Source organism: Ictidomys tridecemlineatus, chromosome 4 (assembly GCF_052094955.1).
Source record: "Ictidomys tridecemlineatus isolate mIctTri1 chromosome 4, mIctTri1.hap1, whole genome shotgun sequence".
In the NCBI taxonomy this organism is placed as follows: domain Eukaryota; kingdom Metazoa; phylum Chordata; class Mammalia; order Rodentia; family Sciuridae; genus Ictidomys; species Ictidomys tridecemlineatus.
The window spans coordinates 57,993,370-58,013,082 of NC_135480.1; the positions used below are offsets into that span (position 1 = coordinate 57,993,370).

General features: G+C 35.6%; 1 protein-coding gene across 1 annotated transcript; it reads left to right on the forward strand.

The window, feature by feature from the left end:
- Nucleotides 1-13,689: 13,689 nt before the first annotated feature.
- On the forward strand, nt 13,690-14,679 carry LOC101976885 (olfactory receptor 52P1). The gene has a single exon (XM_013366178.3). The coding sequence runs from the start codon at nt 13,690-13,692 to the stop codon at nt 14,677-14,679; it is 990 nt and encodes a 329-aa protein (XP_013221632.1).
- The last annotated feature ends 5,034 nt before the right edge of the window (nt 14,680-19,713 follow it).

Sequence of the window (19,713 nt, forward strand, 5' to 3'; positions counted from 1 at the left end):
GACCCTAGAAATCTTCTCCTTGGTGTACATGAAGTTTAGCTTCTTCTGTAGTGTATATTAGACTTCCAAAGAGAAAGGAGGAGTGAATGAATGTCTTTCAGATCCCTTTTTCATCTGTTTACCTAAATAATTGTGCACACAATTGTTTACCAAAGGGTAAGGAAAACTGTTACAATTATTCTAAAATTGACAAAAGCTAATTGTATGTAAGAATATGGAAGAGCCGTCTGCTAAACCAATCAAATGCATTTAATAAAATCCCTAAGTGGTTATTCATATTCATTCCACAAATAAAAATAAACACAATCACAAATATATATTCACACACTCAACCTAGGAAATAAGTGACTAGGATATAAACTACTATGGTATGATTCACATCATATTCTCAGAATATTATAAGTACCTCTTTTACATAATCTTCAAACAAGAGAAGAAATAAAGAACAATATAATTTGTCTTTCATTTCAATCTGGTCCATGATGCTTTGCCTTATACTTTAATCTTAGCTGCTTTCTTCTAGATTCAGTCTCAGAGTATATCATAACATAGTTGGGATATTTTATAGGATATGTCTTGAAATGTGAATAATAATTTGGTGTTCAGGTCTACCAGTGCCAGAAACTCTATCACACCTTGTGTACTGTCAATCTTCTTTTGGTTAGTTTAAAATGATGATTCTATTGAGGTCTCAGATATAAAGAAAATAATTTGAACTGCCTTTTTTGTTAATCTGAATTGATGTTTTTGTTATACTTTAATAGTTTTATGCAAAGACTGATAGAAGAAATAATGTTTGATTGATTTAGAAATCCATTTGTTTAGTGACAATATAATTCATGATATTATGGTAATTGAATAAAATATGTGTTTAGTATTTTCATATAAGCAGGGACCTCAATGAAATAGAACAGAGTTGACAGGAGTTTTCCCTTTCTTTCTGTATTGGAACATTATAGTTATATATAGTAGTTGGGGTTCATTTTGACAAAGCCATCATACAAGGAAATTGATTTCAACCCCAGTTCCCCCGGAACTACTTTCCTCCTCTTATTTTCCTTCCTCTCTTCTACTGATCATCCTTTCACCCATTTACTCATTTTGTGATTGGTACACTCTGCATATATATAATGGTGAAATCCCTTTGACACAATTATATGTGTATATAAGGTGATTTTGTTTAATTTATCCATATTTCTTCCTATTTCCAATCCTTCATTCTTCTCTCCCATTCTACACCTTCTCTTTCACTGGTTTTCCCTCTATTCTACTGATCTTCCTTCTATTTATTTATAGCTTTTCAAAATTAGTGATTTATAGATTCACATCAATGTGAAATTTATCATAATGTTTTTAGATGTTTACAACATGTAATTTGGTCAATTTCACTCCAAAGTTCCTCTCTTTTCCTTGTCCCTTCTCCCTTGCCTTCAATTTCTTTACTCTGTTCCACTGATCCCTTTTATTTTCACGAGACCCTACCTTTATTTCCTTATTTTGCTCTAGTTTCTGCATGTGAGAAAAATGTTCAACCCTTCCCTTTTTTTTCTGACTCTGACTTATCTCATTTAATGTGATGTTGTCCATTCACAACCACTTACTGGCAAAAGTCATTATTTCATTCTCATTCATGGATGAGTAAAACTCCATTGTGTATTCATGCCATATTTTCTTGATCCATTCATCTATTGACAGGCATCTGGGTTTATTTTATTATTTGGTTATTGTTCACTATTCTGCTATAAATAGTGAAGTGACTATCTAAGAATAGTATGCTAATTTTAGTTATTTTTAATAGTACCAATAAGAGGTATAACTGGGTCATATATGGTACTTCCATTCCTAGTTTTTTGAGGAATTTCATACTGCTTCCCAGAGTAGTTGTACTAAATTTCAGTCTCATCATCAATTTTCCCCCATAGTCTTCTCCACATTAATTATTATTCAAGTTCTTGATAATTGCCACAAGGACAAAAGTGAGCTGAAATCTTGGTAAAGTCTTCATTTGCATTATCCTGATGGCTAGAAATGTTGAGCATTTTCCATGTATTTATTGACCATTTGTGTTTCTTCCTTTGAGAAATGTGTGCTTATTTTGCCTATTGATTGATTGGGTTGTTTGGGTTACACTGACTTTGAGTTTTGTTGTGATCTTTATATGTTCTGGATATTAATCCTGTCAGAGGAGACACTGGCAAAGATCTTCTTTTATTCTGTAGGCTCTCTCTTCATGCTCTTAATCATTTCCTTTGCTCTGAACAAGCTTTTTTCTCTGATGGCAGCACACTTATTGATTCTTGTTTTTATTTTGTGAACATTTATTTTGGGTATTGTTGAGGAAGTCATTGCCTCAACTATATGATGGAGTGTTGAGCCTATGCTTTCTGCTAGCAGTTGCAATGTTTTCTGGTTTAATTTCTAAGTCTTTGACCCTATTTTGACTTGACTTTTGTGCAGCATGAAAGACTGGTATCTAATTTCATTCTTCTACCCATGAATATACAGTTTTCCCAGTTCTATTTGTTAAAAAGTGTCTTTTATCCAACATATATTTTTGCACCTTTGTCAAATATCAGATATCTGTAAGTATATGGATTTATTTCTTTTTCTTCTATTCTATTTCACTGGTCTTAAGGACAATTTTGACCCTAATACCATGCCGTTTTGCTATAGTAGATCTGCAGTATAATTTGAGGTCAGGTGTTGTGATATCTCCTGCTTCAATTTTCTTCTTCTGAATTGTCATGACTCTTTGGGGTTTTTACTATTCCAAATAAATTTTAGGGCTGCTTTTTTTCTAGTTCTGGAAAGAATTTCACTAGTATTTTTATTGGGATTGCACTGAATCTATTAGTTTCTTTTTGAAGTATGGCCATTTTGACAATATTAATTCTGCCCATCCAAGAGCATGGAAGGTCTTTCCATGTTCTGAGGTCTTCTTCCACTTTTTTCTTTAGTATTATATAGTTTTCATTGCAAAGATGCATTATATTCTTTCTTAGATTGATTCCCAGTTTTGTTATTTTTTAATTTATTGGAAATGGGTGTTTTCCTGATTTCTTTTGATTTATGATGCTAATCTTGTATCCTACTGCTGCTGAATTCATTTATCAGTCTAGAAATCTTCTGGTGGAGTTTTTTGGGGTCTTCTATATATAAGATCTTATCAGCAAACGGAGATAGTTTTACTTCTTTTCCAATTTGTTTCCCTTTAATTTTCTTCCTTGCCTAATTGCTTTGGCTAGAGTTTTAGTGTGTGTATTGAATAGAAATGGTGATAATGGAAATTTTTTCTTGTTTCTGATTTGAGGGAAAAATGATCTTTCAATTTTTCTCTACTGAGTATAATGTTGGCTTAAGTTTTGTCGTTTACAGTCTTTATAATGTTGAGATAAATTCATTCTATCCCCAGTGTCTCCAGCCTTTTTTTTTAATATGAATGAGTAATGGATGTTATCAAAGCCCCTTTCTGCATCTATTGAGATGATCATCTGATTCTCATTCTTAATTCTATTTAAAGTGGTGAATTACATTTATTGATTTGCAAATGTTGAAACCACCTTGCTTCCCTGAGATGAAGCCCACTTGATCATGGTTTATTATCTTCTTAATATGTTTTTAAATGTAGTTTGATAATATTTTTAAGGATTTTTCCATCTATTTTCATTAGGAATATGGTTTTGTAGTTATCTTTCCTAGATGGGTTTTTGTCTGTTTTTACTATACTACTATAAATAAAGACCTTTATAAAGTTACAACAATCAAAAGTACCATATTGGTGTAAAAAAGAGAACTCGATCTATGTAGCCACACAGATGTCGCCAAATAGATCCAAATAAACAAAGTCAATTGTTTATTGCATTTAGGTGAAGGCCATTCAATGAAATAAAGAATTTTCTTTCAACAAATACCTCTGATAATTTGAAGTTCACATGGAAAAATGCAAACTTCATTAACTTACACCATAAAAAATTAATATGATATGCATCTATTACAGAAAAAAATAAAGTTGTTAGACAGGTTTGAAAACAAGTATTTAAAAGTTTCTTGTCATAAATCATCAGTACATTATTCTGCCTATCACCTAAACCATAGAGTGGGCTGGCTTTGTTATGCAACCATAATATAACAAAATATATCTAAAACCAAAGCGTTTTCTATTTATTTTAGTTTTGGTCTAGATACTGATGGAGATATTTTTCACACACACAAATATCTCTTAATGGGTTTATAGCAGTTTCTGACTGTGCAGAATTCTATCACCTGGAGGAGCCACTCCTCTTTCTCATTTTAAAGTCAATGCATAGCAAAAACTTAGAGGGTCCTTTTTTTTAACATATTGTGTTTCTTCATTAATCACGATTGAGCTATGAAAGTATATTATCTTGCTTTGTGTATATGTTTAAATGTAAAAGGTTCTTCATTAATCATGGATTGAGCTATGAAAGTATATTATCTTGCTTTGTGTATATGTTTAAATGTAAAAGGTTCTTCATTAATCATGGATTGAGCTATGAAAGTATATTATCTTGCTTTGTGTATGTTTAAGTGTAAAAGGTTTACTGCATAATTTTTTTGAGAGAGAGAGAGAATTTTTTAATATTTATTTTTTAGTTTTTGGTGGACACAACATCTTAATTTTATTTTTATGTGGTGCTGAGGATAGAACCCAGAGCCCTGCGCATGCCAGTCAAGTATGCTACCACTTGAGCCACATCCCCATCCTGACTGCATAAATTTTTAAGGCAACATTTTGCCTAATCTAGTTTTAATTTTAACTGTGGGTGTAGTAGCCTATGTTTTAGCAAAAAATAATATTTATATATATATATACATATATACATATTTCAAATACATATACATTATTCAAATATATATATTATTATTTTAAAAGAGAGAAAGAGTGAGAGAGAATTTTTTAATATTTATTTTTTAGTTTTCAGTGGACACAACTTTATTTTTTTTATGTGGTGCTGAGGATCAAACCCACCACCCCGTGCATGCCAGGAGAGCGCATTACCTCTTGAGCCACATCCCCAGCCCAAATATATATATATATATCTCCTAATTGGTTTGCTAGGACAACACATTTTTTGACATAATTATAGAAGAATGGAATATAATTTGTTCTTATTTAGTCCTTAGCAGTTCCCCTTCCCTTCCCTTTCTCCCACTCCTTGTTCCTTTCCCTCTACTAGAATGATCTTTTGCTATTTGCTTACAGTTTTTTTTTTCAAAAGTTGGTGTATACGTAGGGGATAGGAAAGGTAGCAGAATACAACAGTCACTAATATGCCATTATGTAAAAATGTGAGTATGTAACAGATGTGATTCTGCAATCTGTATTTGGGGTAAAAAAGGGAGTTCAAAACCCAATTGAGTCAAATGTATGAAAGATGATATATCATGAGCTCTGTAATGTTTTGAACAATCAATTAAAAAAAAAGAAAAGAAAGAAAAGAAAGAAATGACAGTCCAGGTATCACAATAAATTGATTTACTTCTTTCAAACTAAAAAAAAAAAAAAGTTGGTGTATAGTAGATGTACATGGTGTTGAAATTCATTTTGGTATATTCATATATGTACATAAGAATGTTAGCTCAGATTTATTCCATTGTCTTTCCCTATTCCATATTCCTCCCTTCCTTTCATTCCCCTTGGCCTATTCCACTGATCTTTTATTATTTTCTTTTTTTAATCCCCTGTACTCTTTACCACCACCTTATTTTGGATTACCTTCTGCACATCAGAGAGAAAAACTGACCTTTGACTTTTGGGGACTGGTTTATTTCACTTAGCATGATAGTCTCCAGTTTCATCCATTTACCGGCAAATGCAATAAAGTCATTCTTCTTTATGACTGAGTAACACCCCATTGTGTATATATATACCACATTTTGTTTATCCCTTCATCTGTTGAAGAGTGCCTAAGGTGGCTCCATAGCTTTGCTATTGTGAATTGTGCTATTATAAACATTGAGAGGTAAGCTGTGTCACTGTAGTAAGCTGATTTTAAGTTCTTTGGGTATATACCAAGGAGTGGTATAATTGAATCAAATGGTAGTTCCATTCCTTTTGAGGGCTTTCCATACTGTTTTCCAGAGTGGCTGCACCAGTCTGTAGTCCCACTGCCAATGTATGAGTATACCCTTTTCCCCACATCCTTGCCAAATTTCATTGTTAATTGTATTCTTGATAGTTGCCCCTCTGACTGTATGAGATGAAATCTCAGTGTAGTTTTAATTTGCATTTTTCTAATTGCTAGAGATGTTGAACATCTTTTCATATATTTTTGACCATTTATTTTTCTTCTTTGGTGAGGTATCTGTTTAGTTTCTGTGCCCATTTATTGATTGGGTTATTTGTTTTTCTGGCATTATGTTTTTTAATTCTTTGTGTATCCTGGATACTAATGCCCTGTCTGAGGAGCAAGTGGCAAAGATTTTCTCATATTCTGTAGGCTCTCTCTTCATGTCATTGATTGTCTCCTTTGCTGTGAAGAAGATTTTTAGTTTGATACTCTTCTATTTATTAATTTTTTGTTTTATTTCTTGTGCTTTATGGGTCTTGTTAGAAAGTCAGTTCCTAAGCTGACATGTTGAAGTTGTTGGGCCTACAGTTTCTTTGAGTGATTTGTTCCAGTCTAATTCCTAGGTTTTTGATCCACTTTGAATTGAGTTTTGTGCATAGTGAGAAATAGGGCTTAAGATTTATTCTATTACATATGGATTTCTAGTTTTCCCAGCACAATTGTTTAAAAGGATATATTTTCTCCAAGGTATATTTTTTGGCACCTTTTCCTAGTTTGAGGTAACTGTATTCATGTGGGTTTGTCTCTGTGTCTTCTATTCCATTGATCTTCATGCCTATTTTGGTGCCAATAGCATGCCCTTTTTGTTACTATAACTCTGTAGAATAACTTAAGAATAACTTAAGGTCTGGTATTGTGATGGCTCCTGCTTCACATTTCTCCCAAAGGATTGATTTGGCTATTCTGAATCTCTTATTTTTTCCAAATGAATTTTATAATTACTTTTTCTTTTTCTAGGAAGAACATCATTGGAATTTTGATGGGAATTGCATTCAATCTGTATAGAGCTTTTGGCAGTATGACCATTTTGGCAATATTATTTCTTCCTATCCAAGACCATGGAAGATCATTCCTCTTCTAAGGTCTTCTTCAATTTCTTTCTTTAGTGTTCTATAGTTTTCCTTTTTGTTAGATTGATTCCCAAGTATTTTTTGAGGCTATTGACTTACATATATTTCAATTATTTTCTCCTAAACTTTTTAATTTGAATGTAGTTATTTCATGTTATATATAAGATTAATTATTTACAAAGAAATGCAGTAGTTACTTCATTTACAATTAATACATTCTTGTCTTTTTACTGTTCATCCAGCAACATCAAAATATTTTGTCTATATAGAATTTATGTTATTTATGGGTCATCAAGTGATCATATTTCATTCTGTGTTTAATAATATTAGCAGCCACTGTCAAGTACTGATTACAATATTCTATTATTTCTGATCAGCAATACCATATCATGTCAAATAAATCTATAGGTTTTCTTCTTACTTTTCCTTAATATTTATCCAAGTTTTATTGTAAAAATAATTTGATACAGCTTCTATATATTTTAATAATTCATAAAGTCTAATAAAGAAAGTTTTCTCACATTGCTCCTACATACGTGGCTATTACTAGATCTTTTTATATATAGTGATATATATATATATATATATGTATATATATATATATATATCCCTTTATATATATGGGGTGGGAGAGAGAGAGAAAGAGAGAGAGAGGCAAGTCCAAAGTCCACAGGGTATGTAGTCAGGAAGTAAAGATCACAATAAGTTTGGAGTTTGGAGCCTCCCTAGGCATGGGATAAAGCTGACTTCTACAGATGCAATTCTCTTCTTCCTCAAGGAAGGTCTAAACCCCCTTTAAAGGCTTTCCCTCTGCTTAAGTCAAGCCCATGCCCATCCCTTCCCTAAGTCAGTCAGTCTGATTAGGGTGTTTCAGTACATCTATGGGAAATCCCTCTGCAGCAGCACCTATGTTAGTGTTTGAATCACTAGGAGTTATATGTATGTGTATGACTGCTTTCTTCCTTCCTTCTTCTAACCCTCAAGAGAAACTGTGACGTACCCTTTCTTACATGGAAACAGAGAGGGAATCCAGGGAATGAGTAAAACTTAGCCAAGTTGGAACTGTGGTATCATTGATAGAATGCACCATCTACGACTTTCCCAGAACATGCTGAGATTTAGACTTGTTTAGGGAAAGTGAACAAAAGAATTTCAAAAGTTTATGTCTTCATTGTCTTATTGTTTTTTCTCTTTTAGTAATAGGAATGATTTGGATTAAAGTTTTCTTGGAGGCATCTTCAGCTCTAGACAAATTAAGATTTTTATGGCAGGATTCTGGGAAAGGAGAATTACTACAAGCCTGTTCTTCTCAAGATTGTTAAGATAACTTAGTAAAATGCCAGGTGCAGTGGCGCATGCCTGTAATCCCAGCAGCTCAAGAGGCTGAGACAGGAGGATTTCGAGTTCAAAGCCAGCCTCAGCAATGGCAAGGCACTAAGCAATTTGTGAGACCCTATCTCTAAAAAAAAAAAAAATACAAAATGGGGCTGGAGATGTGGCTCAGTGGTGGAGTGTCTATGAGTTTAAACCTCCATACAAAAAAAATAAATAACTTAGTAAAGATGATAGTAATTACTACACTGTTCAGTAAAACTCAGCAGTAACTCAGGGAAGAGAGCAATTTGAGGAGGACAACTAAGCAAAAAATGTTTTTAAATATTCATTTTCTTAGAGTTTGATCTCTTGACTAGCAATATCAGAATTAATTGGGAACTTGTTAGAAAGGAGACTTTAGGGTTCTTCTGATTTACTGAATCAGTATGGAATTGCAGTTTGTACTTTAACAAGAATTATGGGTCATTTTGAGTACAATAAAACTTGGACACCTCTGGCTTACAGAGTATCTTAAGAGCTAAAATCAAGCATATGCAATTGACCATAACAGTTGTGGGAATGCACATAACAAGAATAGATCCCCTTAGATATGATGTAGTTGGAAGAGAAAATAACCAGAGAAGTACCAGACAATGATGAGGAGACTACCTGTGGCAAATTGTAGAGAGAGATTATAATTCTATAATGATAATTCTTGGAAGCTTCTATGCATAATGTCGGGTTCTAGGTTATGTAATGAGTTTTTGTTTGTTTATTTGTTTTGTTTCATTTTGTGAGGAGATAAGGGAGAATAAGAGTTTATTATACTTGTTCATGTTCTGAATAAGGTTTGAGGTGCATGCTGGAGTGAATCATATTAGCTGTAAGTCCAAAACAAATAAATATTACAAAGAGTAAATGAGTTTTAAGCTTAAAACTGGGTTGTGAGAATCAAACTGCTGCTATGTGACAATGGCCAACTGGGGAGCATGTGCAATAAGTTCTCTAAACTAGTAGAGTCTCAGGAAGGAGAAACCAGCAGAATGGACCCAGGATAATCACAAAGGAGAACCAAAGGAAAAGCATGTCTGAATCCTAGGAGAATGGAAACAGAGGGATCTAAATTGAAGACTCAGTGGCCCTAAAATGTTAGATGCCTTTGGGTAAACAGTGCTAGTAATTAGATTTGAGGACTTAACAACCAAAACAAAACATACAAAAAGTTCCAAAGGAATTGACTCAAATTATGCCTTTCCTGCCTCGTTAGCAAAAGTTGCTATTTCAATTCTACATTCTGACCTGGTCAACCAGAAAAGTTTGAATTCACAATTTCCTAGGAAACACAGAGCTCCCTCGATAGGATTAATCTTAAACCTAGTGCCACCCATCAAATTCTCAGGAGGCTGAGAGATGGAGTCAGTCAGTATAACAACCTCTGAGCCTGTGTCAAATATTTGCATGTGGGCAGACACTAGTAATGCTCTTGTAATCTTCAAAGGATGCTTTTACAGTGCTGTGCCTTCTTATTTCTCCTGTCCTGGAGTCATGTGAGTTTGGGTTAAGAAAATACTCTGAAGAGGGCATTTGTTAGCTTTAAAGATAAAAGAATATGTGTTATTGGTTGTGGGAAATTTTCTTTGAAGCAGGGACAATGAGGTTTAAAGACTAGGAAAGGAAATTTTTATGAATAATGTCTCTGTGATCTGGTATTTTAACTAGAACGCTTCCAAAAAGAGGAACTATAGTTTGACATTAGGCTGAGTCCTTGGAAAGGGAGGTTCAGTGCAACGCTGCTAATAAAGGAAGAAGAAAGAGATGTCTAGAAAAGTAGGGAAATGGAAGGTACTGTGAAAACAGTTCAAGGCATTTACTATGCTACTCTTGAAGTTACTAATATAAAATCATTTCTCAGCACCTAAGAGAAAGTTCTGTACCCAGTGAGACAGACTATGAAGATCAACCAAAAGAAATTTGGCAGAGGAATCAGTAGAACCTAATGACAATGTTCAACACCTTGACTCCAGCAATCCCAAGATGGACAGAGGGAGCCCAAGTTGAGCTTTCTCTGTCAGACAGACTGGCAGCCTTGGTCTCTTGTGCAGCTTCAAGGCATGAAAAATCTTTCCCATCTTGGTGCCCTCAACTGTGATGTTAGAACTTTTATCTTGCCCAGTCCAGTGGTGCATGATTATGATCAAGAGCTCAAAGCCACCCTCAGCAACTTAGTGAGGCCCTAAGCAGCTTGACAAGAGTTTGTGTCAAAATAAAAAAATAAATAAATAGGGCTGAGGTTGTGACTCAGTGGTTAAATAATCATGGGTTCAATCCTGGGTGTCAAAAAAAATTTTTTAAAGACATTTTATCTTACTGAAGGCATTGGATTTAATGTCATAGTAAGAGTTGGATTATTGATTGGGTAGAGGAACAAGTCCATAGTAAAGTGTGAGAATGGTCACAAATATCTGTCATTACCACAAAATATTTTGTACAAGGAATACGTGAGACTCCAGACCTAGGAGATGGATAAGAATGGATAAGAATGCATGACTCTATGAAGGAATGGAGTCTGTAAAGTTTGGGTTTCCTAAGAAAAAAACAAAAAAGTAGTAGGGATTGCAAATAATATTCAGTCATATCAATCAAATTAGAAGCCATCTAGTCAAGTAGTAGTCAGCAATCTGTGCTCAATTCAGTTCTACAAGGAAAATAAATGTCATAAAGAACAGAGTCAGAGCCTTAATGTGCATGGATGAGCCTTATCCAGCTAAGTCTTCTGGCTCTGGGTGAGTGACTTAGTAAGAAGATTGAAAACTGAGGCATGTGTGGCATTTCTAATGAGTGTTATATGGCCATAAAGGGCATACAGAAAGAAATTTAAACAATATTTGTTTATCAACAAGTTTGCCTTGCAACGGGAAAAGTTGCATTGAATATTAACTATATATATATATATATATATATATATATATATATTTAAAAGCAAGACTAGATTCTATTTGGTTAAAAAGCTGCAAGGAACATTGTGTTTTGGATAAAAGGTATTGTCCCTTTAAAATGAAGATGATGCTAATAGTAAATGACGCTCACTGAGCACCTTCTGTGGATTAAAAACATCTGCAAGTTCTTTCTTTTAAATTATCACAAACATGCAAAGCATTATTATTTCCATTTTACAGATCAGGGAAGTATAGAATCATAGAGAAAATTTGACTTCTTTAAGTCAACACTGCCAATAATGAAATATTGAAGGAAATACACAGATGTATTCCAAATTTGATGTGTTCCCATGTTTATATAGTTTTTCCTACCATACCCTGATGTTTTAAAAATGCCAAGATCCCATGCCTTTGAAATATCTTTTCTTTTCAAAGCACCCATGAAGGTAAGCATGAGATGTGGCCTGCATTCTTCCCTGAAAATCACATCAATAATGATCATATATTCTCTCAAGTTTGTATTTTTCACCTTGATACATTTAGGGAAGATAAATCCATAGCTCAAAAGGACTGGAAACCCAGATCTTTGCTGAATTTGTTATCCTGAGTGTAATTCACATAGCAGTGTGTTTGGGACCCTTCATACCAAACCTGTTATGACTCACAATCATTCCTCTCTCCTCTGATGGTCATGTGTTTTATTGTCTTGAGCTCTGATTAGAATAGAATTGTTACCAAGCTCCATACCTTCCGTTTGTCTCCATGTCTGGGAGAACAACAACACTAATCTAATAGTTGATCTTGTTTAACAACATATTTGGACTTTTTGGTATTCTTTAGCTTCTTAAATTCCCTTATATTATAATTAAGGAATATCTGTCATCCAAAAACTGAGAAACCTCTTCTTTTAATTTATTTTTCCAGTGTATATATACACAGAGTAGCTGGTCTGTTAGGAACAGGAAAGTTTACATCTCCTTCCTCTTAAAATGTACGCTCTCAGTGAGAAAGAATTGTGACAATGAGTTGATTCCCCTATAATAACTATTTTCTCACTCCCTAAATTTTTCATTCTTTTGTACTAACTTTTACATTATCTCAAGCTTCTAGAATAGGGCTAGACAAATATAAGCTGCACTTTAAACATACATAGTTGAAAAAATAGATATGAATTTCCAAGAAGTGACGTTCTCATTCTCATTTTGAAAACTCCTGTTAAAAGGATTTTTCAGTTTATATCCTAAAGTTTACCTCTCTGTTTCTTCCCTTTCCATTGCTTCCCATATTCAGCATAATTCCTTTTAGCACAGGTACTCCTAAAGGCAGATTGTGTTCTCTTAGGGCTATTGGTGTGGGAAAGGTAGGATAAGTGAAAGAATAATGCAAGATTATTGCACAAGAAATGATAAGCTACTACAAGTCAGGGTACTCTTATAAAATCACTTCTTGATATTGTGAAAAGGTGAGAATAAGGATCTAATTGTATTTTTTCTTTGAATTCACCAAGCACTGAAGATAAAATATGAATAAAAGACAGCTGAAAGAGAGTACAAGAGAGGGTTGAAATTTTCTATTTCAGAAATAAAATGAAGTAAAAGAATGCTTTTAAGATAAGCCAAAATGTTGGGTTAAAAAAACTGGGTATATAAGAACAGGTGAAACAGCTTATGAAGTTTTAGGTGAAGATTGAGCTGATATACTGGAAAATATTTGATGAATAATGAAAAGAATGGAAACTACTAGGCTAACTTTTATCAAGAACAATTTACCAAAAGACAATTGCCAGGAACCAAATCCCAAATAAAAAACTATTCCAAATTAAAGAAAACAAAAATGAAGTTCATCTTTATCCAGGAAACTTTATTTGCATCTGTGTTCTAGACCGATGGTCCTACATGATGTCTTCCCATATCCATAAAATGTGAGTATTCAGTTTTATTCCTCCAAATAACAGTGTGCATCCCTTTCTGTAAAGATGAGAGCCCCTAGATGGGAGACAATTCTAGTTTATTTAAAGGCGATTTGAGCCTTTTCTCATATTTATTCATTTAACAAGCATTCTCTGTTAGGTACTATCTGAAGCTTTTTATAAGTATTAACCCATATGATTCTCTAAAGAGCTCTAAGGAGTAGTATTAATTATTGCCACTTTATGAATGATGCAGCTTTCCAACCATTCTGTAGCTAATAAGCATTACTGTAGTATCATTTATATTTCTATTCTGTGTTGTCTCTCCAGGTGGTGTGATGCTGTGATGGGGTTTCTGATGAGAGAAGATGTCCAGCACTCTTGACCACACCATGGACTCTCCTAATCATACTAACCTGGACCCTTCTATCTTCTTCCTCCTGGGCATCCCAGGTCTGGAACAATTCCACATGTGGCTCTCACTTCCTGTGTGCTGCCTGGGCACAGCCACAATCGTGGGCAACATAACCATCCTGGTTGTTGTTGCCACTGAGCCAGCCCTGCACAAGCCAGTGTACCTTTTCCTGTGCATGCTCTCAACCATTGATTTGGCTGCCTCCCTCTCCACAGTTCCCAAGCTACTGGCCATCCTCTGGTGTGGAGCTGGACACATCTCTGCCTCTGCCTGCCTGGCACAGATGTTCTTCATTCACACCTTCTGCATGATGGAGTCTACAGTGTTGCTGGCCATGGCCTTTGATCGCTATGTGGCCATCTGTCACCCACTTCGCTATGCTACTATCCTCACTGACACCATCATTGCCCGCATTGGGGTAGTAGCTATGGTGCGAGGCTCCCTGCTCATGCTCCCGTGCCCCTTCCTCATCAGACGCCTGAGCTTCTGCCAAAGCCACGTGATCCCCCATACATACTGTGAGCACATGGCTGTGGTGAAGCTGGCCTGTGGAGACACCAGGCCTAACCGTGTGTATGGACTGACAGCCGCATTGTTGGTCATTGGGGTTGACTTGTTCTGCATTGGACTCTCCTATGCCCTCATTGCACAAGCTGTCCTTCACCTCTCTTCCCGTGAAGCTCGGTCCAAGGCCCTGGGGACTTGTGGTTGCCATGTCTGTGTCATCCTCATCTCTTACACACCTGCTCTTTTTTCTTTTTTCACACACCGCTTTGGCCACCAAGTTCCACTCCATATTCATATTCTTTTGGCCAATGTCTATCTGCTCTTCCCACCTGCTCTTAACCCTGTGGTGTATGGAGTCAAGACCAAGGAGATTCGTGAAAGAGTTTTCAGGGTGTTTCAAAGAGGACAGAGAACTGGGTTAAAGGCATCTGAGTGATTCTGTATTATAGAAGGGGTGTAGACCAAAACAACAACAACAACAAAAATAAACTGCAATTTGTATTTGGGGTAAAAACGGGAATTCATAACCCAATTGAGTCAAATATGAAAGATGATATATCATGAGCTTTGTAATGTTTTGAACAACCAATAAAAAAATTTAAAAAAATAAAATAAAATAAACCCAAATTTTTCACGGTTAAGAAATCCTCAGTATTTGAGACTGGAAAGAGGCTTTAATAGTGAAATAGTCTTCTTTGCAGAACCTTCTAGATCATTTCCAAGAATGATAAAAATCACAGAGGAGAGCAATGAGTTTTATCATTCTTCCTCTCCATCCAGGAACGTGTAAACATGGGAAGATTCTTACAACCTAGATAGTATCTCATCATTGAAAACAGTCACGTAGGCCCTGGAGAAAGGCTGCCCCACTGCAGTTCTTAAGGGTCTCTGCACAGCCCTGGCCCTCTCCCCAGTGCTCCAGGCATGGATTTCTAATTTCATACCTTACACTGTTACTGCTGTCTTACCATCTGCAAGGATCAAAAGATAAGTCACGAGAGCTGCCCCACGTGCCTGCAGGGTAGGCGCACCTGCGACACACCAGCAGGACAGGTCCAGCGGCCTGCTGAGGGGCAGGCCCACCCCCTCCCCCAGTGCCTGTAAGGTAGGCGGGACTGTGACCACTGGCAGATCAGGCCCAGCGGCCTGCTGAGGGGCGGAGCCGCCCCCTCCCCCCGCACCTGCAAGGTAGGCGGACCTGTGACCCAAGGGCAGGTCAGGCCCAGCAACCTGTGGAGTGACAGAGGTGCCCCACGGGCCTGCTGGGTAGGCGGACCTTCGACCGACCAGCAGAGCAGACCTAGTGGCCCGCCAGCATGGTAGACAGATCACCCCAATTGGAGGAGGATCACAGCCACTACCTGCCCTGCAAAAGAGATTTTTCAACTATACAAGAGCCATATAAATAAATAGAGGGAAAATTTCAAAAACACACCAGTTTCACCAAGCAGAAAGAAACACCAGCAGTATGAAAAGACAAGGAAAGAAAGGACCACAAGAAATGCAGGTCAACTCAACTTTAGAAGAGGTAATAGCTGCAACAGATGGAATGTCAGATAAAGAGTTTAGGATATACATGCTTCACATGATCTGGAGTCTCAAGGAAGACATGAGACAGCAAAATCAGACAATGAAAGATCACATTGACAAGAAACTACATAAACAAATCCAGGAAGTAAAAGATCAATTTCACAGGGAGATAGAGGTAATAAAAAACAAAAAAACAGAAATCCTAGAAATGCAGGAAGCAATAAAACAACTTAAAAAACTCAATTGAGAATACTACCAGCAGAATAGATCACATAGAAGATAGAACATCAGACAATGAAGACAAATTATTTCAACTTGAAAAGAACATAGACAGCTCAGCAAGTCTGCTAAGAAACCATGAGCAGAACATCCAAGAATTATGGGATAATATTAAAAGACCAAACTTAAGAGTCATTGGGATACAGGAAGGCACAGAGCTCCAAACCAAAGGAATAAACAACCTATTCAGTGAAATAATACGAGAAAACTTCCCAGACATGAAGAATGAGACAGAATCCCAAATCCAAGAAGCCTACAGGATGCCGAATGTGCAAAATCATAAGAGATCCACACCTAGACACATTATAATGAAGATGTCCAACATACAGAATAAGGAGAAAATTTTAAAAGCTACAAGAGAAAGGAAGCAGATTACATTAAGGGGTAAACCAATCAGGATAACAGCTGATCTCTCAATGCAGACTCTGAAAGCTAGAAGATCCTGGAATAATATATTTCAAACATTAAAAGAAAATGGGTTCCAACCAAGAATCGTGTATCCGGTGAAATGAAGCTTCAGGATGGAAGATGAAATTGAAATCTTCCACGATAAACAAAAGCTAAAAGAATTTGCAGCTAGAAAACCATCTCTTAAAAAAATCCTTGGCAAAACACTACAGGAAGAGGAAATGGAAAACAACAATGAAAACCAACAGTGGGAGGTAGGACAGTAAAGGGGGGAAAATAATCAAAGAGGAAAACAAATCAGGTTTAGTAGCATTAATAAACAAATATGGCTGGAAGAACAAACCATATCTCAATAATAACCCTCAATGTTAATGACTTAAACTCACCAATTAACAAACACAGGCTAGTTGAATGGATCACAAAACAAGACCCAACAATATGCTGCCTACAGGAGACGCATTTGATAGGAAAAGATATACATAGACTGAAGGTGAAAGGTTGGGAAAAATCATATCACTCATATGGACTGCGGAAACAAGCAGGAGTGTCCATACTCATATTAAATAAAATAGATTTCAAGCCAAAGTTAATCAAAAGGGATAAAGAGGGACACTACATACTGTTCAAAGGAATCATACACCAACAAGACATAACAATCATAAATATATATGCCCCAAACAACAGTGCTGCTATGTTCATCAAGCAAACTCTTCTCAAGTTCAAGAGTCTAATGGACCACCATACAATAATCATGGGAGACTTCAACACACCTCTCTCACCACTGGACAGATCTTCCAAACAAAAGTTGAATAAGGAAACTATAGAACATAATAACACAATTAACAACCTAGACATAATTGACACATATAGAATATACCACCCAACATCAAGCAGTTACACTTTTTTATCAGCAGCACATGGATCCTTCTCAAAAATAGATCATATATTATGTCACAGGGCAACTCTTAGACAATATAAAGCAGTAGAGATGATACCATGCATCTTATCTGACCATAATGGGATGAAACTGAAAATCAACGATAAAAGAATGAAGGAAAAATCATGGATCACTTGGAGAATGAACAATAGGTTACTGAATGATCAATGGGTTTTAGAAGACATCAAGGAGGAAATTAAAAAATTCTTAGAGTTAAATGAAAACACAGACACAACATATTGGAATCTATGGGACACATTGAAAGCAGTTCTAAGAGGAAAATTCATTGCTTGGAGTTCATTCCTTAAAAAAAGAAAATACCAACAAATAAATGATCTCATACTTCATCTCAAGATCCTAGAAAAAGAAGAGCAAAACAACAGCAAAAGAAATAGAAGGCAAGAAATAATTAAAATTAGAGCTGAAATTAATGAAATCGAAACAAAAGAAACAATTGAAAAAATTGACAAAACTGAAAGTTGGTTCTTTGAAAAAATAAATAAAATCAACAGACCCTTAGCCATGCTAGCGAAGAGAAGAAGAGAGAGAACTCAAATTACTAGCATACGGGGTGAAAAAGGCAATATCACAATAGACACTTCAGAAATACAGAAGATAATCAGAAATTATTTTGAATCCTTATACTCCAATAAAATAGAAGATAGTGAAGGCATCGATAAATTTCTTAAGTCATATAATTTGCCCAGATTGAGACGGGAGGATATAGACAACCTAAACAGACCAATATCAATTGAGGAAATAGAAGAAACCATCAAAAGATTACCATCTAAGAAAAGCCCAGGACCGGATGGGTATATAGCAGAGTTCTACAAACCTTTAAAGAGGAACTAATACCAATACTTTTCAAGCTATTTCAGGAAATAGAAAAAGAGGGAGAACTTCCAAATTCATTCTATGAGGCCAACATCACCCTGATTCCTAAACCAGACAAAGACACTTCAAAGAAAGAAAACTACAGACCAATATCTCTAATGAACCTAGATGCAAAAATCCTCAATAAAATTCTGGCAAATCGGATACAAAAACATATCAAAAAAATTGTGCACCATGATCAAGTAGGATTCATCCCTGGTATGCAAGGCTGGTTCAATATACAGAAATCAATAAATGTTATTCACCACATCAATAGACTTAAAAATAAGAACCATATGATCATCTCGATGGATGCGGAAAAAGCATTCGACAAAGTACAGCATCCCTTTATTTTCAAAACTCTTGAAAAACTAGGGATAACAGGAACATACCTCAACATTGTAAAAGCAATCTATGCTAAGCCTCAGGCTAGCATCATTCTGAATGGAGAAAAATTGAAGACATTCCCTCTAAAATCTGGAACAAGACAGGGATGCCCTCTCTCACCACTTCTGTTCAACATAGTTCTTGAAACACTGGCCAGAGCAATTAGACAGACGAAAGAAATTAAAGGCATAAAAATAGGAAAAGAAGAACTTAAGTTATCACTATTTGCAGGTGACATGATTCTATACCTAGCAGACCCAAAAGGGTCTACAAAGAAACTATTAGAGCTAATAAATGAATTCAGCAAAGTGGCAGGATATAAAATCAACACGCATAAATCAAAGGCATTCCTGTATATCAGCGACAAATCCTCTGAAATGAAAATGAGGACAACCACCCCATTCACAATATCCTCAAAAATAATAAAATACTTAGGAATCAACCTAACAAAAGAGATGAAAGACTTATTCAATGAAAACTACAGAACCCTAAAGAGAGATATAGAAGAAGACCTTAGAAGATGGAAAAATATACCCTGTTCATGGATAGGCAGAACTAACATCATCAAAATGGCGATATTACCAAAAGTTCTCTATAAGTTCAATGCAATGCCAATCAGAATCCCAACAGCATTTCTTCTAGAAATAGATAAAACAATCATGAAATTCATATGGAAAAATAAAAGACCCAGAATAGCAAAAACAATGCTAAGCAGGAAGTGTGAATCAGGTGGTATAGCGATACCAGACTTCAAACTATACTATAGAGCAATAGTAACAAAAACAGCTTGGTACTGGTACCAAAACAAGTGGGTGGACCAATGGTACAGAATAGAGGACACAGAAACCAATCCACAAAATTACAACTATCTTATATTTGATAAAGGGGCTAAAAGCATGCATTGGAGGAAGGATAGCATCTTCAACAAATGGTGCTGGGAAAACTGGAAATCCATATGCAACAAAATGAAATTGAATCCCTTTCTCTCACCATGCAGAAAAGTTAACTCAAAATGGATCAAGGAGCTTGATATTAAATCAGAGACGCGGCATTTGA